The 27,212-nt window shown below is 37.8% G+C and overlaps 3 protein-coding genes across 7 annotated transcripts; 1 reads left to right on the top strand and 2 right to left on the bottom strand.

Annotated features, from left to right (window-relative positions):
- The first annotated feature begins 1,498 nt into the window (after positions 1-1,498).
- LOC141910590 (uncharacterized) lies at positions 1,499-6,461 on the top strand. Its single transcript, XM_074801282.1, has 12 exons — positions 1,499-1,600; positions 1,839-1,993; positions 2,195-2,318; positions 2,447-2,600; positions 2,721-2,929; positions 3,416-3,599; positions 3,728-3,895; positions 3,986-4,110; positions 4,197-4,346; positions 4,750-4,927; positions 5,231-5,392; positions 6,223-6,461. Exons 1-12 carry the CDS (start codon positions 1,499-1,501, stop codon positions 6,459-6,461), a joined length of 1,950 nt encoding a protein of 649 aa, XP_074657383.1.
- A 559-nt stretch (positions 6,462-7,020) lies between these two features.
- Positions 7,021-8,127, bottom strand: LOC141911350 (uncharacterized). The gene is made up of 2 exons (XM_074802352.1): positions 7,982-8,127; positions 7,021-7,420 (listed from the first exon to the last, which is right to left on the bottom strand). Exons 1-2 carry the CDS (start codon positions 8,043-8,045, stop codon positions 7,086-7,088), a joined length of 399 nt encoding a protein of 132 aa, XP_074658453.1. The 5' UTR covers positions 8,046-8,127; the 3' UTR covers positions 7,021-7,085.
- Positions 8,128-8,322: 195 nt separating this feature from the next.
- LOC141910946 (uncharacterized) lies at positions 8,323-25,981 on the bottom strand. Of its 5 annotated transcripts, none has more exons than XM_074801834.1 (3): positions 25,714-25,981; positions 9,258-9,504; positions 8,323-8,721 (listed from the first exon to the last, which is right to left on the bottom strand). In XM_074801834.1, exons 2-3 carry the CDS (start codon positions 9,496-9,498, stop codon positions 8,576-8,578), a joined length of 387 nt encoding a protein of 128 aa, XP_074657935.1. In that variant the 5' UTR covers positions 9,499-9,504; positions 25,714-25,981; the 3' UTR covers positions 8,323-8,575. The 5 variants fall into 5 exon arrangements, with proteins under 5 accessions (XP_074657935.1, XP_074657937.1, XP_074657938.1 ...); XM_074801836.1 differs by lacking the exon at positions 25,714-25,981 and adding an exon at positions 12,900-13,489; XM_074801837.1 differs by lacking the exon at positions 25,714-25,981 and adding an exon at positions 10,831-10,974.
- Between the last annotated feature and the right edge of the window lie 1,231 nt (positions 25,982-27,212).

Here is a 27,212-nt window from a genome sequence, read left to right as displayed (position 1 = left end):
ATCGTAGCATCGTTTCCCATCGCATTTTCTCTAAACGTTTATTCCAGCATCGGATGAATAAACGCTACCGATGTCAGTTTAACGCTTGGAGGCAATGCCTCGATAAAGGCTTTATAAACGAATTCGGCGCGTATTGAAGAATATATACATATAGATATTTATTTTAGCATAAATTGGAAATACCGGAAAATGCATTATACAATCAAAGTCTAACTGTAATGGAATTTTAGATTCGATTCCAGCTTTGTCCGAGTAATAAAATATTAAAAACATATGCAATGTTGATTCGATATTTGAATTATTCATCAAATAGTGATGCATTTACATACACTTTGGATCTGGGTCCTGAGACGCAGTCATGACTGAATCGTAAAATTGGTAACATTTTTGGCAAAATCAACATGAACTACAGTAATATTAAAGCCCAAAGCCCAAATATTCGGTTGACTTATTCGCAACCGAAGGATCTAGGCTAGGGGCGAAGAATTAACCAAGTTAAGTCATCTTTGTTTTATAGCCATGAACGAATGCGAAGAGTTCCCGATGTCGTGTCCGATCGGAACGAAGTGTATCGATAAACCGATAGGGTACGAGTGCCAATGTGGTAAAGGTTACTACCTGCTGAAAGGAGCCTGCATCAAAGTCGGTAAGAGTCAAACATCACCTAAAACCATCTATATCCAATCTTATCCTTAGTAATTACCGGAATTTCCCCAATTTATCCTTAATCTGATATCCCTCTACAATCCAAAGTCGGTAAGAGTCAAACATCATCTCAAACCATCTATCCCCAATGTCACCCTTTACAATCAACAGTGTAATCACGTGAATTCCGAATTATGGCATGAATTTGTATAATAACTGCTCCTATATATCTGTTGGTCCACTGGTTAGCGCATTTGCCGTTTAAGTCCCATACCCGGGTTCCATTCTCGATATTTACCTTTGCAAACTTAGAACAAAATAATTTTCTCTCGATTTAGAAAAAAACTTCTGCATCGGATACGGTGACCCGCATTTTCGGACATTCGATGACGCCGTCATTACGTTCCAAGGCACGTGCGCGTACACGCTGGCCGAACCGTGCTCGACTGCCAGGGGCTCGTTGCCGGATTTTAAGGTGTACGTTAAAAACGAAAATCGAAACGGTGTGACGTCAGTCTCCTATATAGAACACGTGATCGTGCACGTGCACGGGCACGTGATCAAACTAGCAAAAGACAAGGACGTATTTGTAAGTTTAATGATATACTGCAACGGTTTATTTCAAGTGAATGCAAACCCTGAATCTTTGAATTCATTATGGGCCATAGTGGAAATATACCGACATTGTTGCATACCCGAAATGCTATGTGTTCAGCCTGAATGAGATATTCTTTGCTATGGATCTCATGTAAGACCTGATATAATTTGCATATCATGCAAATATCTATGCTAATTTGACTTAACCGGCTTCATACGCATATAGGTCGATGGTGTTTTGACGACCGTTCCTGCGATGCCGGAAAATACTATTTCTATCCGTATCAGCGGAGAAAATGTCGTGTTGAGCACCGAATTCGGTCTGGTAGTCACATTCGACGGCGATAGCGTCGTAAAGGTAAGAAAAAAAAACACATTTGTAAAAATGTCACTTTTGGAAAATTTTAGCCATTAGGACTTAAAAATAAAGGTCGACATACATTTCGACATTTTCATCGACGGTAAGAAAATTGAAAAAATTTAAACAAATTTGTAAAAACTGTCATTTTGTGAACATTTTAGCCATCAAGACCTAAACGTCGACATATATTTTGACATTTTGATCGAAAATTGCGATAATATTGCGTAAATTGTAGGTCGAGATATCGGACGAGTATAAAACTAAAATGTGCGGTATTTGCGGCGATTGTGACGGCGATAGTTCTAACGATAAAGTAACGAAATACGGCATGAAAACAAACCGCGGATCGGACATCGGTAACAGTTATAAACTAGTCACTGAATCTGGCGAGTAAGTTCAATCGAAACGGAAAAACAAATCGTGGACATTCAAAATCTGGACCTGGTTTTATAGACTGGTATTACCTTTTACCCGGGGGTTAACTCAATTGAAAATGCATTACGTTAGCCCACGGGTTCAAGGTAACATTAGTCTATAAAACCGGGCCCCTAGGTAATTTCATGTTTAATATTTCATTATCTGATCCTGAAGATGTGCGAATGCTGAAGAACCCGTTGACAAATGTGACGAGAAATTGAGGTCTGAAATTACTAGCGATACATCGTGTGGTGTCTTGACTAATCCGAACGGACCATTCTCAAGTTGTCATTCAAAGGTAAACTAAGATTCGAAATCAATGGTGACTTTCACCAAGTTGCATAAGTAAAAATGAGGGCCCTTTATTGGCAATTAAAAACAGTGAACATATTTTCCCTATTTGATATGATTCATTTCATTCACTAGGTCGACCCGAAAATGACGTTTGACAGTTGTGTGTACGACATGTGCTACTTCAACCGCAATGACAGCACCCTCTGTCGGGCTCTGGAAGGGTACGCCGACCAGTGTCGAGAGAAAGGGGTTAATCTGAACTGGAGATCCGTTATCGAAAAATGTCGTGAGTGAAAAGCGTCGATCCAATAGATACATGCATTTTGTACAAATTTCACGAAGTCGTCGTCGCATTTTCGTCGTCAACTTTAAGCTACCAAATTCTTGTGAACTATATTGATTTCAGCGTACAACTGCCGCGATAGCAACACCGTATTCGGCTCGTGTATTTCCGCCTGCCCGCGCACATGCGCAGACGTACAAGGCACCGCTGACGTCATATGCCACGAAGCGTGCGTAGAAGGATGTCAGTGCAAACCGGGATACGTTCTCAGCGATAAACACTGCGTTGAAGAATCGAAATGCGGCTGTCTATTCAATAACTCGTATTATTTGGTAAATCATCTGGACCCAGTTCCACAGTTCTGTGTAAAGATTTGACTCGGAGTTAACTCATTGAAAATGCACTAATCTTAACTCGGAGTTTACTCCAACTCACAATTGTGGAATCCTCGATAACTGGGCAGAGATTGTTCGTTCAGGGATCAGATCCACAGTTGTGTCTTAAAGTCAACCCATTGTTTAGATCAGTTGTATTTATGTATCTCATCTACGTATTTACAGTCAAAACCAACTCAGAGCTGGGTAGGCCTAAATTTAAGCATCGACTCTTCAGAAAACGTCCATGGTTATATTAAGAGTTATAGATCTCACACAAAAAAGTCAACTCATTAAAAATGAAAAAATCTCAACTCGGCGTTAATTCTAACTCGCGATTGTGGAACTGGACTCGACTCCTTACTCTGTCTTTAATGCTTGGATCGAGTCGAAACAGCTCAAATGAGAACCATTTTCTTTTTATACATTTTCGTATTAAAATAGCCAGGAGAAAGTTGGGGAGAAAAGGTGTGCGGCGTTGGCTACGAATGCAACATCGACGGTTTCATTACCCGAATAGACTTAAAATGCGAGGGCAACAAACACTGCCGTGTTAGAAACGGAACGCGAGGATGTTTCTGTCCCGATACTCACGTGGAGACACCTAGCGGTAGTTGCCGACCTAAAGGTCAGTCAGTCAGTCCGATGACTTCCGCCGTCATGAGCAAATGAATAACATGCAGATCTGTTAAGAAACATGTATTATGTGACATATCTATTCAACATATCGTTTTATTTCGTTCATTTTGCTTGAAGCGTCGCAAAGCGATGAAATAGAGCCGCCACCTATCGGCGTACCCATCGCACCAGTTTCCCCCGATCTGAATAAACCTGTCGTGCCGATTGACGACGGAGATCCGTATTTCTCAACGACCAAAGTTCAGATCTTCAGAAAGCGCCCCCATGCGCTAGGAATGGAATCAGGTAACTCGATTGATCATCTACTGGACCCCGAGTTGCTCAAGTTGTCGTGGCTCAATAACTCCCATGTTGAATCATCGTATTTCATTTCAGGAATAATCGGAGATGCTTTCATCACGGCGTCGAGCGAAACTACTAAAAACGAAGCTAAAACCGCCCGACCTCTCAGCGGAAGTGGCTGGGTTCCAAATCCACGTGATAATCAGCGATGGATACAGGTAACGCTTATTTCTATGTCTTGTCGGGCTTTTAACTGTTAAAAGAAAATCATCATAAACTGTTTGCACTTAATTACATTTTGTAGGTTGATTTGGGTCGGGCAATGGATATCCACGGACTAGGAATTCTCGGGCATTCGCATTACGAGTACTGGGTTACTCGGTTTGTTATTCATATTAGCATCGACGGTGTGAATTGGGTACAACTCAAAAGGAATAACACCGATTCCATTAAGGTTAGTACTTGTAAGACAACAGATTTTAGGGCATAAGAACATTTCGGTAGTCTGCCGACATATCGTTGCATTCTCCCTCAGCTGGGATTTGAACCTGATGGCATAGCACGAAATGACTAATTATTCCCGAGTGCGCAGGTACAGCACCAATTAGTTTACCTGTTATATAGCCAATGGGGCATATTTTGACGCATATAAATAGAATAATGTGGGCTAAAGTAAATAAAACGCCGTATCTGATTGGCTAATGGCCTAAGCTGCGCTACGTGCGCACTCAAATTCATCCGGCAGGGTTCGTGTCGTGTCGGCCGTGGCAGTCTCGCGATGCTACCAGGTTCGAATCCCTGCGAAGGAGGATGTTACGGCTGACGCTGTGGAATCATTTTCAATCATTCTCGTCTAGGTTTGGCAAGGCAACGAAAACAATAATGTTTGGAAACGGTATTGTTTCCATCGTTACTACGGTCACCCAATCAATGCCCGTTACATCAAGCTAGTCGTCAGCACGTTCCACAGGTGGATAGGGATGAGAATTGAGTTGTACGGATATAGAGACGGCAACGGATACGAAATGATCGCAGGTTTAGTAGTATATTAATCAGATATTCTTAACCCAGTATCACAGTCACTCAGTTGAAATTCAAATAACGGCTAAGCCCTAGATATACATTAAAGGTCTGAACGCTGCCATCCTTTTTAATGCAACTGCTCACTTAACGCCAACATTTTTACTCAATCCAACTCAAATTCAATGAAAACATCATTAACGCCAAATCCGTTTTAACGCCATGTTTTCACTGGTACCAATAGTGGCATTACTGCACATGTAGAATGATGACTTAAATTTTTATATCAAAACTGTAAATGATTTCATGTTTTTCCAGCGTCGGCGAAGGATGCGTGGACATCGAACGTCACGGGATGTGCTTGCTACTTCGCTCCTGGTGAAAAGGGTTGCGCTTGTTGTGAGCCGGGAGGTTGTCAGTGCCCGCGCTCGTACCGACATCAGTGCGTACAATGCGGATACGCCGGCAACTGTGGCACACGTAAGTACTGAAATAGTTTTGTGGATGTCAAATCGGCAATTCTCTGGCATAAAGAAACGACTGTATACGCGTTTGTGTACGCACGGCGTGGTTTCGTAATTCTTAAGCTCGTAGAATTCACAAATAAATGTTGAAATGGTGAAAAGTAAAATGGTGAATTGATCTTCATTGAAGGCCCGATGTAGATGTAGACTCGAAAGATGTAGATTTTTAATTGTATCTAAAGCTCCGAACCTTTCATTGAATCCTGATTCTCTTATGCTGATAAAATGTTGTAAATTGCCTCCAGTAACTATCGACTGGTGGCAGCACCTACGAGCGAATGCCCGCCGACTAGAAGCTATTTGTTAAATGGTGTTTTCTGACGCCGTAAAAACCGTTACATTAACGTTTATATGCATTCATACCTAGTATGCGTTACATATGTAAGGGAAATGTGAGTCGATGTGGACTACGTCATCAATATTGGCGTTTCAAAGCAACAATTACAATTGCGAATTTTGGCGTTCATTTTGTAACCAAATATATTTATTATTTTATTTTTGACGTTATCAATGTATCTGTGCCTAGTTTTATAGACTGGTATTAACTTTAACCCCGAGGCCTACCCAATTCAATTGAGTTAACCCCTTAATACCAGTCTATAAAACTGGGTCCGGGGCTAGACTGGTTGTTGGTCAATTGATACATTCAAATCCGAATTTTTTTAAAATCCTTAATGATGTATTATTTGTATTCATCATATTATTCATTGCAGAAAATATTAAGCAATACCTTTGTTAGTTTTCAAGGCGTCAATCAAGTTAGTTTTCTTGTTTATTTTGTTTCAGTGGAAATAAAACCGCGTTCGATACAGATCGACCCGTGGACTCGTACTGAGACCGGCTGCTCTTGCCCGTGGGCTCCGGACAGTAGCGATTGCGCTTGTTGTCAGAATTACGGCTGCCTTTGTCCCGAACGCAACCGAAATCAATGTCACCAGTGCGGCAGACCTCAGCAGTGCGGACAGAAACAACACGTATTCGGTCCGAATGGTTATTGTATCCCTAACGTTTGTTCAAACAACTAATAAATCTATGAAGTTCAACAAACTTAGTAAATGCGTTTTCAATTTTGAATGAATCAACACGGGTATTATCAGTTCACCCTGTCCTGCCAGTGGTTGTCTCCACAGTGATCTTCATTACTCTACGATCCTACATTAGACACTAAGGTTATTGGTGAAATTGTAAGACGTTCAACAAACTAAATGTTGAACCAAACCAATGAAACGAAACTTCTAATATACTGAATGAGTTTTCAATATTGATACATTATGAATAAACCTCGGCCAAGGATATAGTAAGTTCACCCTGTCCTGTCAGTGGTTGTCTCCACAGTGATCTACGTTGCTCTACGACCCTACATCAGACACTAAGGTTATTGGTAAAAAAGTAAGATGATAGTGAAAGGATACTGAAGTGATAAATACATTTCAAACGGTCTTTATTTAAAAACTGTTGGTTTGAATTTTTCGTCACGGAATTTGTCCGAAATCTTTTATTGATTTCCCATGCTGAATTGAATTTGCATTTCAAAAGAGAATTTCAGAAATCGTCTATTCAAGCAATATAATTACTAATCGCATGTGATTAAACAAAGTTCAAAAAAGGTGGGAGAAGTTGGTGACATATTTGATGGAATATGTCGCTTCTTATCGTCGGTTACCGAAGTAATTATATACTCTCGGTAAAGTGTTACCGACATGTCTGATATGAGCTCCAGGACCACCCATATGAGCCACTAGTCCAGCCGGCATATAGTTTTCAGCTGGCCCGGCAGACATTGTACCGTACACCCCGCTGCTCGAAGTATAACCAGGTCCGCCCATAGTGCCGTACGATCCACCACTCTGTACGCTGCCGTGCGGTCCTGCCGATCCGTAATGATGGTAACCTCCGTCCGAGTATGGTATACCGTAACCTAACGCGTAACCGGAATAACCGCCACCCATTCGCGCACCGCCAACATTGCCGTAACCGTAGCCATCTGAAATAGTATCATTGGTAAAAAAAACAAAACCAGGAATAATCCCGTAGTCAACGAACAAATTTCGAGCAAGAAATGCTACCGATTAATCAGATACGGTGGGAAATGGTCTTCTCTTTCTCGTGTAGCTCGCAGAACTATATTTACGAACGTTTAGTTTCTTGGCCATCTACTGCCAAATTCCAGTCCTCCCTGCTGTAAGCTCGCGCAAAGACCTGGGCGGGTGCAGGAAAACCTTGTTATCCTAACCGTGGTTTGTGGCTTAACCGCGTTTAGGCTTAGCAGCTCTAAATAAGAAGCCACACGAAGATAATGGATAGATAACAACGTTTTTCCTGCGCCCATTTCCACTGTTTGCAATCCAAGGTTAGCACTAACACGGTTTCCCTGTGAATGCCCCAGATTGTTTCCTTACGGATAACATGGTCTCCAGGGGATGCTGTAACCCGCGACAACTTAGAGAAAACGGGCTTGCGATCGGTATTCGTGCGTCGTTCGGAGTCAATTGAAGCTTGGCAAGAAAGAAAGGGGTTTCATATAGTACGTATAATTGGTACTCACTCATTCCTGAATAGCCATAACTAGAAACGGCTCCAACGAGGGTAAAAATAATGAAAATCTTCATCGTTGAAAAATTCGTTCAGGTTAAAATACAACGCGTACGTGTTGCGCTTACAGGTATCTTACAGGAAATATATTAACAAGCTCTATATTTGAGACTGTTGAGTGCTATATTGAAGCCACCTGTGACCCGGTGATCAATGGATGTAATATGTTTTACACCACCTGCTGATACGTGAAGCCATTGCAGAAATTAATATGTATGTCATATTCAATGAGTCACGAGAACGGCGAAACAAAAGAAACAAATATCACGCAACGACCACGTTCTATTCGTTTGATTATTTAAAATATACTTTATTTTTAGGGGATTCAGGTATAAAAAAGCCCGCAAAATTAAATTCTAGCTGTTCATTCCAAATGTATTTTGCTTGTCCATGTTTTTTATGAAATTAGAAAAAATTCATAAGCGAAGCTTTGTTTTTATGAATGATCGCGATATTGTCCTTTGATGCCATCTAGTTGGCGAAGCGAACACTACGAACTATTGCGTCACCATCGACCCACAAACTCGCGCACTGATAAATGAGTCATTCACTTCAATTTCCGTAAATTGTCATCTCCAGCGTTTGATTTACTAACGTCTGACTTTTCAGATTTCCTGCGCTGTTTTCTTTTTCGTTTCGCCTTTTTCTCAAACCGCACACGTTGCTGTCGGATAAGTTCTTTTTCTGCCTCGGCTGAAAATGAGAGCATATTTACATTCACAAAGATGTTTACCAACCTCGTACCCTGGATTTTACGGAAAAACCTTTAAAAAACCAACAAAAGAATTAAAAAGAAATGAAAAAAGATACGTTTCAGAGAATCACTCCAGGATTCAGACATTCAGAGTGTTTTGGAATAAACTAACAAATGTTTCATATTTTTCTTATTGCCAGGACCCTAATATGCACTATACATTGTATTTGATTTACTCATTGCATGTGGTTTTGATTTTCAGAAATCCAATCGATAACCAGTCAACTGTATACCACCAGTCAATTAACCGAAGATTACGGTTGTTCAGATTAGTCAGTGTTTAATTTTCTACTTTTAGTTCGATAGAATATTCAAAATTAAATGCCCATGAACAATGCGGTATACGACAATAAATGACTTATTCTTCTTTTGGGGTCATGCAAATGAGAATAAACTCTTCAATCGATTTAATATAAGACTGAATTGTTGAAGTATTCAATTCGAGTTCAGAGTTAATTTTCAAAGCTTTACTCACTTAAAGGCTTACTTGTCCTGTATATACTGGTGCAGACCGGTGAAGTCAACGCTGTCGCGAATGTCAAAGCTAAGCTTTCATTGTCCAATACAAACTGCGGAGGTGTATCTCTGGGTCTAGGACGCATCGATGTCGTACTCGTTTGAGATCTAGTAGACGGCTGCATTTCTGACGTTCTCGATGACTTCTTATTCGTATTCGTACTAGACTCACTGGCGATCCGTTTTTCCGTCGGAGACATGAGAAACTACAAGACAAAACCAATTGAACCAAATGTGAGATACAATCCGTTACTTGCATAGCGTATAACTGGAATAAGTAACATCTAGTGAATGAAGACGTGGCTTAATCAAATTGATAATATACCGTATTAGTAATAAAGCCACACTCATGTGTGGAGATAAAAAGATTAAAACCCAATATTTGTCTTATATTTTCTTTATTTCGAATCCTGATGAATGAATTTCATTTTCAAACCGTACCGTCGTCTAAGAGTGGAAAACGTTATCTATGCAAATATAACCATTGGATGAAAATACAACAATCGGACAAAACTTGCTTGTGTTTTTTTCTGAACCATTTCCAAATAAAAATGTAGCGTATTTCCCACATTTGATAATACATTATCATATTATTCACTAAATTGGAATTTTGTAAGTGGATAGATCAACATTTCACAATCGACGGAAATGGCAAAGAAACATTTGCCCGGACAAGTTGTCGTGACTAATGTATTTTAGTGCAGTTGCATAAGATATAGGTCAACTAGAAATCAACCTTTAAGCTCTATTCGCCTATAAACTATACTACTACACGTTAAAAGAATTCTTCGTTGCAGCAAAAATGAAACTAATCAAATAATATCAAAATGCTGTTTATAAATAAATAATTATTATTGTCGATTCACGGAAAATCAATCTGCGGGATCGCAAATCTATTCTGTTTTCTAGTTTTACAGGTATACATCAAATGAATTAGTTGAAATATCAAATCTAGCTGGTACAGTAGTCTGATCCAAGATGAAAGTAGAGAACAATGAAGAACATTGAAATTTCATACAATCAATATTTCGCGATAGCGGATGCGAGTGCCTGCTCGGGAAACGTTAGCAGCTTAAAGTATACAATACATCATTTGAAATAATCTATTTCATTTTCAAAGATACATCTTTTCACTGGCAAAGTATCATTTAACGATGTTTCAAGACACAGGTTTTATTCAACACTCCTGTCATTTAAAGTTAACACGCTGTGCGCGCGTTTACACACGCGTTCGAGTTAGCGCGTACCAAGCGCATTCTTTTGCCAACTGTAGGGCAGAAACGACAGCGTTTAATACAATGAACTTATTTTTTCCGAAAAGACAAGAAAATTCTGAGTGTGGTGGTGTATGTTTCATGAAATTCTATTCGACCAACAATTCACTACAGGGCTGCAAATCTGTCTAGTATTTACGCATAAATCAATAGGATATCTTTACAAATATTCCATACTCTGCTACATAATAATAAAGATTCTTCAACATTTTTGATTTTCTTTATAAAATATAAACAGAACATTAGCAATCTACTTACTTTCTCATGTATTAATCAATATTATTGACACTTAATCAATAAGCTACGCTTTGAAGGTAATTCATTGAGATGATGTAACTGAGCCTCCGCTATAAGCTATAAGTATCAAAAGACATCAGAACACCGCAAATACTACCGCAGATGTTGATTATAATATTAAAACTATTTCACATTATAGCTATAATCATAATGACTATTTCATAATAATAATAATGATAATAATTATAAATATGATTATATAACTCAAAATGCAAAAATCCAAAAATTTTCGACAAATATATGATTGACTCAATATACTAGATAGTATTTGTGCTTATGAATTCAATCGAGTCATAATGATACTGAACTTGATGAATCCCGACTTATTATCGAATAATCGTTAAGAGTGAGTCGGTTCAAAGTTCAACAAACTTCATTGAGGACCGTGGAACGGTTTTCTTGTGCGTTAGCTTCAGAAATCACAACTTAATTTGACTAATGAAGGGACAAGCCGTTTAGACCTTTCCTTGGAAAAAGATTTTGCAGACAACTAAGATAATTGTGGCATTAGATGGTATCACAGCAGTTTCAAGTTTTATTGGTGATATCGTGCTGCCGTATACGTAGCAATTGCAGTGACTAAGCAATCATACAAGCACTTTCACATACCGCTCATTGGCAATCAAAACAAGAAGCCGTTCAAATATATGATTTTAGGTCATCGTTATTGGTTACGTTAACGTGTTGATATGGTGTAAAGACTCGTGTGGATTCTCCACGGGATAATTGGTTTAGAAATAATGCAGAAGAAAGATAAGGCGAAAGGCATATATAAAACACATGCACGCACTACAATACTACAGCAAAAAATAAACGTCAGAACGGATTTGGCTAACAGGAAAAAGCATTAACGCAGTAACCTAAAAATTATTTTTTGCAGAAAGTTAATGAGCTCTTATATCAATATTACCTCGATACAAACCAAGCAAGGGATAAATTAAAATACCAGCTACATAGACAAGTAATTAGAACGTTTAAATGATTATATACATGCAACAGTTGATGAATAATGTCCCAAGGAAACCCCCTTCTAAAACATAATATTAGGTCTTTCACTGACATTTTCGAGTTTTTTGTTTATCATTTAACTGCTCATAAAATATCCCTCATTCAGATAACCAGTTACGATAACGATTTCCGGTCTAAATTGATAACAGCATTATCAAAAATTTTCGAATACCAAAGATATGAAGTCATTCTCAAGAACGTGCTACTTTGCATAATTTATTCCCGCTCCACTCCTCGAGATGAATATTCATCGTGACCAACATGGCACGAATGACCAGACGAATGTCGTCATTGACATTCGCAGCAAAATGCAACAGAAACAACGAAAATAAAAACACAATTTGAGAAAGGCCAGTCGAAAAGGAACAAATATATCAAGGGCGCTATAGAAAAAAAAATACGAGTCGTAACAAAATCTATTCAGTAAGTCAAAATACACGCATGAATGGTCGATGTTTTAATGTTCTCGTTGTTATTCAATTATTGGCCGTGTGAATATTGACGGCTGAAAATACCATTCGCTTTGTAGCGACAAATATTTCTAAGTGGGATCATTAAAGGAATAAAATGAGGTGGAAAAATCAGAGTTATTCCTGGTGAACAAACTAGAAAATAGTTTATCCGTCAAAACGTCGTGATAAAAATTACCAATTTCTCAAGAAAAAAATCTTCAGAATTCAGTCATTTGTCAAATAAATCATTTCTTATGAAGCAATAATGAAAAATAACGAAAGGAAAAAACAACATTATTCATTTCTGGTTGACGAAATGAAAAAAGAATTTATCCGTCAAAACCTCGTTTTCACTCGTTCGACATTTGCCCGTCTGCTCCGCGAAGCTAACCGCGCGGTCACGTGACTCCGTTTTAAGTGACGACGATCGATTCGATGAAAATCGACAGAGAAGTATCACTTCACGTACAAAACAAGAACGCTTGAAATCGAAAACCAACGACAAGCCCGCATAGAACGTTGAAATAATCTAACGAAATTACTTAGTACCACGTATACAACACGACATACCTTGTACGTAGCTACGACAATCCAATAGAATCCGATTCTTTCTATGAACAGCGATTTCACTGAAAACAATGCGTGTATATGCCTGATGAGGATAATGTGCGTATTTTCAGACACATACGTTCCGAGTCGTTGTCTGACAATAAGTCGGAATTGTCAGACAAACACTGTATCTAACGACTGAATCGTATAATCGACTAATCAACGTCCCTCGTCGACTGAAACGGCGTCCTTGAGACGAGCGAATACAATATACACAGCACTCTCTGCGTCTGGTTCAGCTGCTGCAAGATGCAGCTGGTGACAAATATCCTCCGCGTTGTATCGGAATAATATAACGATTCCTTACGTATTCAAACTCTATAGTAACGTGTTTATTTCAATTTCTGTTTGACGCATCTGAAACCCAAGTGCTTGATTATTGAGCGGTGCATTTATCAATATAAATGCATCCCACGCGAATGCCGGAGGTATCGAGCTCGACAATACGCGGTATATATACATATATACATTCACACACGATACGACGAATTCCCACTGCTTCGGTGTAATTAGAAATAACCAGGTTTCATCTACCGGAATTTGTGTGGATTGCTAACAAAAACTAAAACGATTATTGTTGATCGAATGCTATATAATTAAGATAATCACGCGTAAAAAATGAAATGTAAGATTACCCGTTCATTATCACTACTACGTAATAAGGAAAGAAGGAATAATAAAAATCATGTGAACATTCTTTGTCGATTTATCGATTGCAGTTCAGAACGGAGACAGAGGGCTTTGCCAATTATTTCATCTTATTAAGGCTGCTTCAAAACTACTCTATGTCGCTTTTATTTTTGTTCATGGTCCAACTTCCGTGATATGAAGTGATATGATTCATTTTTCATTTAAAATCAGCCAGAATGAATGAATGAACAATTGCGTTTTTAAACGAATGTTTGCTTGTAAATGCTTGTGAATTGCTTAGTTTCGTTTTTCATAATTGTTATAGTAATATTTGTTTTTGTGTTCTAAGCAATCATAACTTTTGTAGCGCAATAAATTTTACTTCTAATTCATATTCTGTATTTTTTTAGTTTCCATTTCACAACTTGCTTTTAAATGATAGAGTTCGTTGTGAGCTTTTCTTTTCGTAGAAATACAGAAAATATAAAACAATGAATGCACCGGCATTTCAGATTTATCAAAACGAAAACATGCCTATTACCGGTGTTAAAACCGAATTGCACGGTCCAAGCTGCAGGCACAAGTGGCGAATCGATACGAGACGCGTTCTAACACTGCTCTGTAACTGCGGAGGGAAGAATTACGCGCAAGAACATTTCAGAACAGATTGCCAATTCATAAAACGTGACCGTAAAACGCTGATTTTCTGCTATTGTGATGTGATAAAAGGGGATGATCGTATAACAGGTGGAAGCAACCTACCGACGACAGACGCGACACGAAAATATCGTACGTAAATGGTCAGTATCTAAACAAGCTCGCGATTAAGGAAAGTTTTTTTCACGGAAAAATCGCCACGTATGTAGACATACATGCGGTGCAAACACGGCCAGTAGTTTTACACAAACAAAATGACCGATTTCAAACACAGGAAATAAGGCTTGTTTGAAAGGAAAAACGATAGGTTGATAATAGAATGTATTCCAACTTGTTACGAATATCAGAAGTATCCACACGACCCGCAGAGACATACTGTTAAAGAGTTTTGCGCGATGATGTAAAATTGCTGTTACGCGGGGCTAAAAAAGATTAGAATTGGGGTAGTGCTACCGGTTAGGCACAATTCTAACCGTCCTACTTATACGACGTTTTCCCCGCAGATAAAGTAGTCTGTTTAGAATCGTCAGCACCGATCGATTTCGGAGGCTGTCGATTGCTGAAATAAATAATCGAAAATGTATCGCATTATTTTTGCGATTTTGATGCAAAAAGTAAATAAATCATTTTGGTCAAAAGGATTTTAATTTCGATAGAAAATCAATTCAAGACAAGTATCAAAGATATACGACAATTATAGATTTTATGAAGTCTATGATGAAAATGTTCTAAATTCTTGAACGAACTTTTTTCTTAGTTCAATCAAATATTTTGGTTTTTGGTTTTTCCGTTGAGCTCTAACTCGAAGGGGGCGTGACTAGTAATGCATTAATCTATCAGCAAATGACGCGAAGACATGTCTATCCAATTATGCAAATATCGGCTCTTACGCTGACTTTATAACTTTATGGTCAGATTGGAAGTTTCTGAATTCAAGCTGATTTCAAATTGAATTCTAGTCACTCATAGCATCGAAACTATCCATCGAAATTTTACGGAAATGTCTTCCAACAGTCATCTAAAGGAAGTGAAACGCCATGATTATTTGGATAGTCAGACCCCAAAACCCAAAAGTAACAACGAGATTAAGCCTTCAAATGTTGCTACTTATGATGCATTGCCTACGGATCGTGCGATGAGGTGAGTGTACATTTGAACATGAGGGACCGGCGGTTGCTCGAAGCCAGGTTAAACTCTTAACCGTTGGTTTAATCCCCAACCGACCGTTAAGCTTTTTAACCGTCGGTTAGATCGGGTTGCTCAAAAATTTAACCGATGGTTAAATTGCCTAAACCCGAGAACCCCGTAGTGATATAAAGATTAAGCCTTCAAATATTGGCGGTAATGATGTATATCGGAGGTGAGTGCGCGTTTGAAAATCTGAATTAGTCCGTATAATTTCTCATCCGTATCAACTATTTTACGAGAAGGCAAACTCGAACTTATGGTTGAAATTGTTGTCAGACACGGTCGTTTCAAGCACAGTTTCATTTCATGATTTTCGATTTATTGCATTAGTTATGAATTATAGTTATAAATCGAGATGGGGGATAACGTGTCTGCGAACGATTATATCATATTCAGACACCCAGCCGAATTGAGTCCCACTGAGAGAATCAGTAACGAGTCTTGATTTATTTTCATACGTTTATGTTCAGGGATCCGGTAGAGAAGCCAGAAGAAAAAGGCAGTGGTGGAGGTTGGTGGTCTAAAAAATAACGAATTGTAAGGAATTCCGATGTATGCTCTCTGATTCTACAGTGAAACCTGACGAACTTCATGATTGCATGTAACTTTTGGATATAACGATTTATCGGACATTACGGACTTAGGACTTCATCCCAAGAAAGACAAATTAGTTGATTCTATAATGAATGCGAAGAACTATCGACGAATAATCGCTTATAAATCACAGATTTTCTGGTGCACGTTCATTGTAACGAGGTTCCGAGGTTGAAATAGTTTAAGAGAAAAAAGAATAAAATGATCAATTAATACTTAATTTAAGCCTTAAAAGTATTTTTTCGGTTTATTGGTCGTTTCTGATCTCATTTCGCAATCTGAAACTGTTTCTATGTGGAGCGCAAAACTTGTAATTCGAATAATGATTGTAAACAAAAATCTAGTCACAGTAGCAACATTAGCAACATCACGACAGGAGACGCAATGAGGAGATTCGACTACGAATTAAGGGAAAGTGCTATCGATAAGAAAACGATAATTTTCAAAACGCCCCGAAAAAAACCTTCACAAAGATATCATCAAAAAGGTCTGCCAGAGAAGAAATATCAAATACTTGAATATACTGATAATTACTTTTTGAGGCGCAGTGGCAGGGTGGTTTAAGCCACCGATCGCTGGTCTCGTCAATCCAGGGTTTATAGGTTCAACCCTGGCGGCGACAGAATTTCTTGGTCGAAAGTTATTCTCTGGTCTCTCCCCATTGGGAAAAAATAACACCTAAACTGCTAATAATGCCCTGCATGGCGCTCAGTGGTTTGAGGGAATTATTTAAAACAAATTTGGAATGAATCGTTTTCAAAACAAGAAACTAGCAGAACTGTACGGCAAATACTCGTAGGTCTTTCATCTCTGATGCAAAACCTAATTAGGTAAAACAAACGCGCTTTAAACATTCGTCTAACGAATAGATGTTCTTTGAAAAAGGAAATTGATAGCAATTTCTTAAATGAATGGAAAATCGAGTGCACACCGAGTGCAAATAAAGAATTCTATTTCGACTTGAAGTAGAGCACTGGTTTTCAGTTTTATGGGTGATAAATCTTATCAATTAGTAGGCCAAGAGCTGTCACGAGATAAAACATTGGCCAATCAACGCCACTCGCGATGCATCAAATTTGCCTATATATATCAGGCGAATATTCGCAAATATTCGGGTAAACTTTCGATTGACCAAGCAAAATGTCCGTTCACTCAAATGCGTGCTCGTTCGAAAGGAAGGGCGACAAATTGGTGCAACAATGTGATCAAAGTTGTGATGAATTTAGAAAATATCCGGATGTTCTAACTCATAATGATAAGTATTGTCTGGCAGAGGTGAAATATACCAACGGGGTAGACAAAACGATGAAAATTAATTGTGTATGTGGGAAATGGACCGGGAGCGAAGTGCGGAATTCCAACCTGCCTGTTTTTGATCAAATCAGAAAATAATAAGGTAAGTAGTTGGCGAGAATGAGGTCCTTTTTAGTATGGTCAGGATCGATTGAATTTGACGAAGTGAATGCGATTAAACATTTGAATAAATCTACCGATATTCATTCAGTTGAAATATATCATTTGGAACAAAAAGCAATCGGCAAAAAGTCCGGTAAAAATACCCGTCGTAGTTCTAAGTTAATTGCAGTTTTTGAAGATATATGAAAAGAAAGTTAAGCCCAGGTCGAGTGAAAATATAAGGAATTTGATTGTAAATATTTGGAATTTGAGGAACTCTGAACGAATATAGTTTTTCACCATACAAAGGTTTAAATGATAAAAAACTCGTCTGAATGGCGCGATTTATAAAGGCGATTGGTTAAATGGTATCCATTCCAATAGCTGTCACGTGATTGAAAATAACCAATCAACATTGTCCTCTGCAATGCATTGAATTGAATACGGCAATGTGAGGACGAATATCGAGTTCAGTTGAATATTGGTTTGACAAAATGAAGAACAATTTCACACACGAGAAAGAATGCTCGTTTGAAACGAAGAACGGCAGATTGATTACACAATGTACTTCAACTTGTTGCGAATATCAGAAATATCCAAACGGCCAGCAGAATCATACTGCGAAAGAGTGTTGGGCGACGACGCTTGATTGTTGTTACGCGGGACTAAAAACGATTAGAATTAATTGCGAATGTGGGGTAGTGTCACCGGATCAGCGTAGTTCTAACCTTCCTACTGCCGACACTTATCGCAAATAGAAAAAATGGTAAGTTTTCAGACGAAATTCGTGTTCTCCTTAGAATCGTCAGCGCCAATCGAATAAAACAAATAACCAAAATTATCATTCTTGATGCGATTTTGAAACAAAAAAAGTGGACAAATATTTCTGGTCAAATAATTCTTTGAATGTCACTATTCTCGGATGCGCGGAGTGTTGAAATAGGATGAATTCCAAGTGAAAATCGATTCAATACAATAGTATCAAATATACATGACAATTATAGATCTTATGAAATCTGTGGTGAAAATGTTCGTTGTTCTTGAACGAACTATTTCTAAATCCACTCTTTTATGACTTTTTTGCGATGTTTCGTGATTCCGTCGGGTTTTCCGTCGAACTATAAATAACTCGAAGGAATGTGAATATATAATAATAAATTAGTTCACCAGCAAATAGCGCGAATACACGATTTCTTCGCTCATAGTTATGCAAATATCGGTCTTTGCTGCGTACGTATGAATATGAATGTCCAGAGCGGAGGTTTTTGAATTTAAACTGCCCTTAACGAATCTCGCCATCGAATTTACGGAAAATAAAATGCCTTCCAACGGTAACAATACAGAGTGGAATCGTGTGATCCATCAGATTAATAACGTTTCCCGCAGTCTTATGCGGATTAAGCCTTCAAATATTCCAAGTTGGGATGTAGCTCGTTATCGGTGAGTGCGCTTTTGATCATCTTAACAAATCCAGATTCAATTTCTTCAAAAGTCTTTCGTACATGAAACTATTTTACGAGGACAAATATAGGATGGAATTGTTGTCATATCTCCATAGACAGGGTCGTTTCAATAGCTGCCGGGTCTCTTATTGTATGTCTTGATCATAATTTAAGAAAAAAGTATCAACTTTTAAGCTCAGCAGAAAGGAGAAACAAGGTATCAATTTTTTTTAGCTTTTTTAGTTATGAATGATTGGTTATAAATCGAAATGGTGGATAACATCTGCCAGCCACATATCATATTGTCACCCGCAGACTTAATGATTAACCGCGTTCAATTTATTTCTATATGTATATTTTCAGAGGACGGGGAAGAAAAGGCGGTTATGGTGGTTGGTTAAGTGGTTGGTGCAGTGTGCTGTAAGGAATTCCGATGTATTCTCTCTGATTCTACAGTGAAACCTGGTTTTGACGAACTTCATGATTGCATGTAACTATTGGATGTAACGATTTATACGACTTCAACCCATGAAAGACAATTTAGTTAATTCTATGCTGAATGCGACGAACTATCGACGAATAATAAAGCACACATTTTCTGGGGCACTCTGTAACGAGGTTCCACTGAAATAGTTTAATTCTAAAGTCTATTTATTTTTGATTGTCCACGATCTTTTTGGGATATTTCGCTTAATTTTGGGTGTGCATACCTCAAATATGTCTTAATCGAACCAGCAGACAGCAGAGTTGTGCAGTCCAGATAAATCATCGTTCTTATATCCATTTTGTTCCGAGTTGAAGGATTGATATTCTCGAAAATTGAGCTTTAAATCGGCAAGAGAGACCGCCATTTTGTTCCAGTTTGTTTACTTCTTTATGCTAATGAGCAGTGTGTACCATGTGACCTGGGTAAGTTTATTTTCTATGGGGAGAGTACATTGCTCGCACGTGTTTCACTACGCGGGCACGGCCGCAATGGTTGCGCTATCATAGGCCAACTCGGAACAAAATGGATATAAAAACGATGATTCATCTTGACTGCACAACTCTACTGATTCGATTAAGACATATTTGAGGTATGCGCACCCAAAATTAAGCGAAATATCCCAAAAAGTTCGTGGACAATCAAAAATAAATAATAGGTTAGTTAATGATAATTGTATTGGAATGAACAAACATTGTAACCAATCGCTTAAAAAAAGATGAAAATGATTGAAAAATGAAATGTTCAATTAACACTTCATTTAAGCCGTAAAAGTATTTTTTTTTTCTGTTTCTTGGTCGTTTCTGATCTCATTTCGCAATCCGAAACAGTCTGTTTTTGTGTGTAGTGCAAAACTCGGAATTCGAATAATGATTGTAAACAAAAATCTTGTCACAGTAGCAACGATACGACAGGAGACGCATTGAGGAGATTCGGCTTCGAATAAAGGGAATGTGTTATCGATAAGAAAGCGATATTTTTTCAGAAAGACTTCACAAAGTTCACTGTTAAAGAGTTTAGAGCGATGATGTAAGATTATTGTTACGCGGGTCGAAAAACGACTAGAATTCATTGCGAATGTTGGGTAGTGCCACCGGTTTAGCACAATTCTAACCGATGTTTTCCCCACAAGTATGGCGAGTAGTCTGTTTAGAATCGTCAGCACCGATCGATTTCGGAGGCTGTCGAATGCTAAAATAGATAACCGAAAATATATCGCTTTCTTTTTGCGATATACAAAGAGAAAAGGAGTAAATCATTTTGGGCAAAAGGATTTTGATTTCGAGAGAAAATCAATTTAAGACCAGTATCAAAGATACACGACCATTGTAGATCTTATGAAATCTATGATGAAAATGTTCTAAATTCTTAAACGAACTTTTTTTCTTAATTCATTGAAGTTGTTTTTTTTTCGTTGAGCTATAAATCACTCGAAGGGGCGTGGTAGGTAATACATTAAATTTATTAGCCAATGGCGCAAATGTCTATTCAATTATCATGTAAATATCGATTCTTTCGCTGACTATAAATATAATGTTCATGTTGGACATTTCTGAATTCGAGCTGATCCCAAGTTGCCATCGAAGTTTACGGAAATGTCTTCCAACAGTTCTCAACTGAGAGTAAAACCCCATTCGAATTTGGATAGTGAGACCCCAAAACCGAAAAGTAACAACGAGATTAAGCCTTCAAATGTTGCTACTTATGATGCATTGCCTACGGATCGTGCGGTGAGGTGAGTGCACATTTGAACACGAGGGGCTGGCGGTTGCTCAAAGCCAGGTTAAACTCTTAACCGTTGGTTAGATTGGGTTGCTCAAAAATTTAACCTATGGTTTAATTGTCCAACCATCGGTTAAAGTTAAACGACCTATAGGGTTATGTTAAGTTCTCAACCAGTGGTTAAAATGGCCGACGTAGTTTTTATTGCCTGCATTTGGCTTGACAGAGTTAATCGATTCGAGCATCTAAATAAATTTTCGGATGAATGTTTAAGAGAAAGATTGCGTTTTGAAAGAGATCGGATAAACTTTATAGCTGAACTTTTATGCGAGGAGTCACGGATAGAAGTCACGCTAGAATATCACCTTTCAGCCAAGTTTTAATAACGTTGAAATTTGTTCTGTTAAATTGGTTTGAAAAAAATTTTTTGTCGATATCAATCAAAACCGACTCCATTTTAATCATATGAGTGATTAATTTCAAAGTGAGGCTGGGCGAATGAAAAAGAGGCTAACCAGTGGATAAATGATTTAACCACTGGTTAAGGAACTTCACCACCGTGTCACCCAGCCAAATACTTAGACGTCTCACAGATTTAGTTATTAACCGCGTTTGATTTATTTCTATGTGTTTATGTTCAGGGACGAGGAGGCAGAAAAGGCAAAAGAAAGGGAAATGAAAAGGAAAGAAATGGCAGAAGAAGAAGACAGCGATTGGTTAAGTGGTTGGTGCAGTGTGCTGTAAGGAATTCCGATGTATTCTCTCTAATTCTACAGTGAAACCTACTTTTGACGAACTTGGATATAAATATTGCATATAACTATTGAATAAAACGATTTATCGGACATTACGGCCATACGACTTCATCCCAAGATAGAAAATTTAGTTAATTCCATACCGAATGCGACGAACTATCGACGAATAATCACTTAAAAAGCACAGATTTTTTTCTGCACTGGAATTCAATGTAACGAGGTTCCACTGAAATAGTTTAAGAGAAGAAAAGAATAAAATTATCTATTAATACTTAATTTAAGGCTTAAAAGTATTTCTTTGGTGGTTTGTTTGTCGTTTCTGATCCATTTCGAAATCTGAAACTGTTTTTGTGTTGAGCGCAAGGAATTCGAATAATGATTGTAAAAAAAAAATCTAGTCAAAGTAGCAACAGTAGCAATAATACGACAGGGGACGTCAAATACTCCCATTTTTGATGTATATCCCAGTCATTGAGAGGAACTGGGAATTTTGAGAACGGTCACTATAAATGTAATGTTTTTTGACGAATTAAGATTAAAGATGACATGAAATATCATACTAGAATTGATTGAATGAAATTAATTCGATACAATCTTTCGAGGATAGACGATGATTTAAATCTACAAATCGCAGAAATTTCTAAAAGTATTTTTTTAAAGGAATTATTGTCAAAATTCTCTCGCTTTTTCATAAAAAAGTTGCGTAAGAAATCGAGGGTTTTTCCACCGACCTAAGAATAACTGAAAGGGCGCAATATGCAAATAAGGACACGTCGTGTTTCGTGTTGACTATAAATTGCCAGGCGGGACACTCGGAGTTGCATTCGAGAAGTTTCTTGTAGCAAATCTTACCACTGATTTTACGAAAAATGTCTGCCACCGGTTCTCGACGCGAGGAGCATTATAATAATCGATGCCGTTATTGGAGACAATGCAAGTATTTTTACAGAAAATGCTGTTGCGATTCTTCGCGTGAAATTGTGAATCGCGAGAAACACGGCCCAAAATGTTTGCATGGAAAATACTACATCCATGAAGGTAAATATCGTCTCATCGTCACCTGTTACTGTGGACGGATCCGTGGTCATTACCATCAGCATAGGGAATCAAATCTGCCCAACATAGATGTATGCCGTAATAGGTGAGTGATGCTGGGAGCTGATAGAACGTTGATAGTTTAAATAAATCGAAACAATCGACACAATTTTGCCAAATGTTTTTCAACCGTGTCGAACTATGCTTTATTGATGGTTAGAATTATTGTCGAAACTTTAACGACGATTTAGTTTAGAGCGCAGTTGCATCTGTACTGTCTTTTTGGTGATCCCGCCACATTTATTTTATAAACAAATTTATAAATGGAATCCAGAGGAAATTCTCATGTGGAAATGGTATACATTAGAGGAAAGTGCGGAATAATGTCCGAGAACACTAATATTTTCGCCCACCCAAATAGATTTCCTGGCAGTTTCAAGAGTCAACTGTATCTAATTATTTTCATAAATATATTTTCAGAGAAGCGGAAAGAAGGAACGACGATGATAGTTGGTGTCGGATTTTGTGAACAATTCTGATATTAATATTTTTATTCTTATGGAGTGATTCTACTAGGATTCCGATACTTTCGAATTGTAATGAAGAACTTGCCGTGGATGCTTATTGGACATAACGATTAATCTGATACAACAAGCTTAGAATTTAAAGTTCCAGACAATTCTTTTCCGGATACGACGAACTATCGGTTATAAGGAACAGATTTTCTAATGTCCCATAGTTTCTCTAGTAATTTTATCTTAATAGCTTAATATCGTAATAAAGAATCAATGTTATTGCTTAAAATGTGTAGTGAAATAACGAAGAAAATTGAAATCAGATTAAAGTGATGAATTAACTCTTTATATCGAAGGGTTTTGTTCTGTTTTGTTTGTTTCGGATCTTGGCTATGAAATGCTATTGTGCAGGAATCCGCTGACGTGATTATTCCCATTTCTGAAGTCAATGTCGTCTTTGGTGAGAGGAACTGGGAACGGCGACAGATTTTATGATTCTTTGACGAATCAAGATTAAAGATCACACGAAATATCATATTAAAATTAGTCATTGAGAAGAACTGGGAATTTTGAGAACGGTGACTATAAATGTTATGTTTTTTGACGAATAAAAATTGAAGATCGCATGAAATATCATATTGAAAATTAATTCGATACAATTGTCGAAGATAGACGATGATTTTTAAAACTACGAATCGTGAAAATTTCTTAAAGTATTTTTTAGAACGAATTATTGTCAAAATTTTCTCGCTTTAATAAAGCTTTGCGCAAGAAAACGAAGGGTTTTCCGCCGAACTAAGAATAACTGAAAAGGGCGTGAGTACGCAATATGCAAATAAAGACACGTCTTCTTTCTTTTGTGTTGACTATAAATTGCCAAGTGGGAAACTTGGAATTGCATTCAAGAAGTTTCTTTGAGCAAATATTGTCACCGATTTTACGAAAATGTTACCCACCGGCTATCGACGCGAAGACCATTACCACGATGCATGCCATTATTGGCAGAAAGGTGGACGTTTTTACAGAGCATGTTACTGTTGGTTGTATCGGAACGACATCGACGAAGAACATTCGCCACAATGTTCGTATGGAAGTCTTGACTGGTACTACCGTCAACGAAACATTCTGATCGTCACCTGTTTCTGCGGAAGAATCCGCGGTTACAATGTAGGGATTAAAGATTCAAATATTCCCGGTTTTGATGCAAATCGTCGTTGGTGGGTGCACTTTTTATCTAGATAGCTCTTTCAGAAGATTTCATCCGTATCAAACAATGTCGTACTGATAATTCGAAATATTTTGCTACCTTAAAAAGACAATGTCGTTTAAAGCGAAGTTACATTTTTACCTCGTTAGGAGATTACCGCTGCCTTTTCATTCATTCGATTTACGAACGAAGTTATAGATAGATATATCCGAGATTGCATCGTGATATCATTCTAGGAGCCGAAACAAAAAAAAAACTGATCTAAACCTTATCGTCTAGAAATAATATGCCTTAGTGGAAAAATTGGGATTAATGTTATTTTGCGAACGATGATATTTTCCCTGCACCAAGTAGAGTTTTTTGTAGTTTCAAGATTCAACTGCATTTGATTAATTTTCATAACTGTATTTTCAGATAAGCGAAATGAAAGCACGTCCACGATAGTTGGTGTTGGATTTAGTGAAAAATGATATGAAGTTTTGATTTTTATGGAGTGATTCCACAAGGATTCCTATACTTAAACATTGCAACGAAGAACTTGTATACGACGATTGGATATAACAATCTCAGAATTTAAACCAAATTAAAAAGTTCAAGACATTTCTTTCCTGGATACAACGAACTATCCGTCGGTTGTGACGATTTTCTAGTGCCCGATAGTTTCCAATAATTTTGTTAAATTTGATATAGTAATAAATAATCACTGTAACCGCTTGAATGGTAGAAATAACTAAGGAAATTGAAATTAAAATGATGAAATAATTCTTCATATCAAAATCCTTTGTTCTGTTTAGTTCGTTTCGGATATTATTTCGCAATATGAAACTGTTGTAGTCTGGAATTTTTGCATCACGTGATATTAATGTGTCCTAGATTTGAAGGGTCCACGTCACGAGCCGACATTGCCACGATCAAAACTTAACCGAACGACAGCCATATCGGAAACAGCAGGTGAGCCATAAATTATGTATGAATTCTGTTTCAGGACCAGAAATTAATTAAACTAACGTAAAAAGTTTCTTCGTGCTCTAAATTCGTCAACACCTGTTACACAAAATGGCTGACTTGCGTGAAAACCGAAGTTTACGGCTTTATTATGTCATACGACCTTCAGGGCTGCCCTATGATACAAAAAAAAGAAATGAACTTACTTGTTTACGAATGAATTAAATTCCAAGAAACTATCGCAAATACGAATGCGCACAACTACGACACGATTGCACGAGTTAAAACTATCCGATGTTGCATTGAAACATATGGTAGTTACAGGGTTATAGTCTCTTCGGGGAATGTAAACCAGAAAGTGCAAGTTTCCATACGAAGTAGTACTGAGTTTTAGTGGTGCGGTTCGCCGCGTCACTATCGCGCACATATAAACGCCCTACTCGCAGTCATAACATTTAGCCGTGTTCCGACACGTTCGGTGAAAATGAGCGCAAAATAATTCACAGAACACTAGAGACCCTTGTTATGCAAATAGACGCCTGGTGCGTATTTGCTATCGAGATAAAAATTGTAAATCGATAACATGCGAAAGAAAATGTATAATCTATCGACTGAATAGAAATCCGTGAGAACGTTTCACTATCCCGTTTTACCTAATCATTGTGCGACCTGAAATACTTATGTGAATAGATCGCCAGGACCCAGTTCCACAGCTATGAGTTAAGTCATTGAAAATGAACTGATTTTAACTCAGAATTAACTCTGACTCACAACTGTGGAACTGGATCCGGAAGTATAAATATAATTTTGATGTTTTTTTACAATGTCGACTGAATATTTACTGTTGTATTCATATCGTTATGGCTTACATTAATGTAACGCATTGATCCGGTGAAAATGAACATAGATATCTCATTTGAAAATTGTCCATGCCTTTAAATCAACATATTCTCCAATTAACGATTTAGATTTATTGTTGAATAATCAGAAATAACACTCCTGTTTAATTGATTAATGCGTAGTTTATTCTAACATCTGAAAATAATATTAGGAAGATTAAGATTTATTTGTGTTTTCATTTTTTGGTGAATTTCCTGATCGATAACTGTTGAATATGGTCGTATGCTGGCTCATTTGCATATGCAAATCGCAATCGCATACTATTCTGTATATACAATACGCCTTTTTTGTCTTTCGAATCGCCAGTCGATACACCGATGTCTGAAAAACAAGAACAGCCCGATCAAAGACCACCGCAAGATGGCACCGCTCTTACTATGGCAGTTGGAATGACGTCACAACCGGCAAGTGACGTTTATCGCGCGGATAAGCCGCTGAGTAAGTTTAAAACTATGATATACAACAAAATCAACTGGATCCAGTTCCACAGCTGTGAGTTCAAGTTAACTCTGAGTTAAAAGTCATATAACTCAGAACGGTGGAACTGGACCCTGTGAATCCAGAGGTAAAAATGCCATAGGCAATAATGCCAGAAGTAAAAATGCGAGAGGTAAAAATGCCAAAGGAAAATTCACGCCATAGGTAAAAATGCCAGGGGAAAATGCCAGAAGGAAATATGAGGAAAATTATGTATGTCGAACAATCCTAATCTTACACCCACAATTAGATAGAAAATGAATCCTTCACTGAATGTAGAGACCCATCGATAGGAATCATGCCCGACTTGATGTGGTAAAAATATCGA

Source organism: Tubulanus polymorphus, chromosome 9 (assembly GCF_964204645.1).
Source record: "Tubulanus polymorphus chromosome 9, tnTubPoly1.2, whole genome shotgun sequence".
Classification (NCBI taxonomy): domain Eukaryota; kingdom Metazoa; phylum Nemertea; class Palaeonemertea; order Tubulaniformes; family Tubulanidae; genus Tubulanus; species Tubulanus polymorphus.
This window is presented reverse-complemented; position numbering and strand designations above follow the sequence as displayed.

Coding starts and splice junctions, on each gene's coding strand:
- LOC141910946 (XM_074801834.1), bottom strand. CDS start 9,498: ATGTCTCCGACGGAAAAACGGATCGCCAGTGAGTCTAGTACGAATACG. Junction 8,722..9,257: donor CAGGACAAGTAAGCCTTTAA/GTGAGTAAAGCT, acceptor TCTCATTTTCAG/CCGAGGCAGAAAAAGAACTT.
- LOC141911350 (XM_074802352.1), bottom strand. CDS start 8,045: ATGAAGATTTTCATTATTTTTACCCTCGTTGGAGCCGTTTCTAGTTAT. Junction 7,421..7,981: donor TTATGGCTATTCAGGAATGA/GTGAGTACCAAT, acceptor ATACTATTTCAG/ATGGCTACGGTTACGGCAAT.
- LOC141910590 (XM_074801282.1), top strand. CDS start 1,499: ATGCCGGAAAATACTATTTCTATCCGTATCAGCGGAGAAAATGTCGTG. Junction 3,896..3,985: donor TGCGCTAGGAATGGAATCAG/GTAACTCGATTG, acceptor ATTTCATTTCAG/GAATAATCGGAGATGCTTTC. Junction 4,111..4,196: donor ATAATCAGCGATGGATACAG/GTAACGCTTATT, acceptor TACATTTTGTAG/GTTGATTTGGGTCGGGCAAT.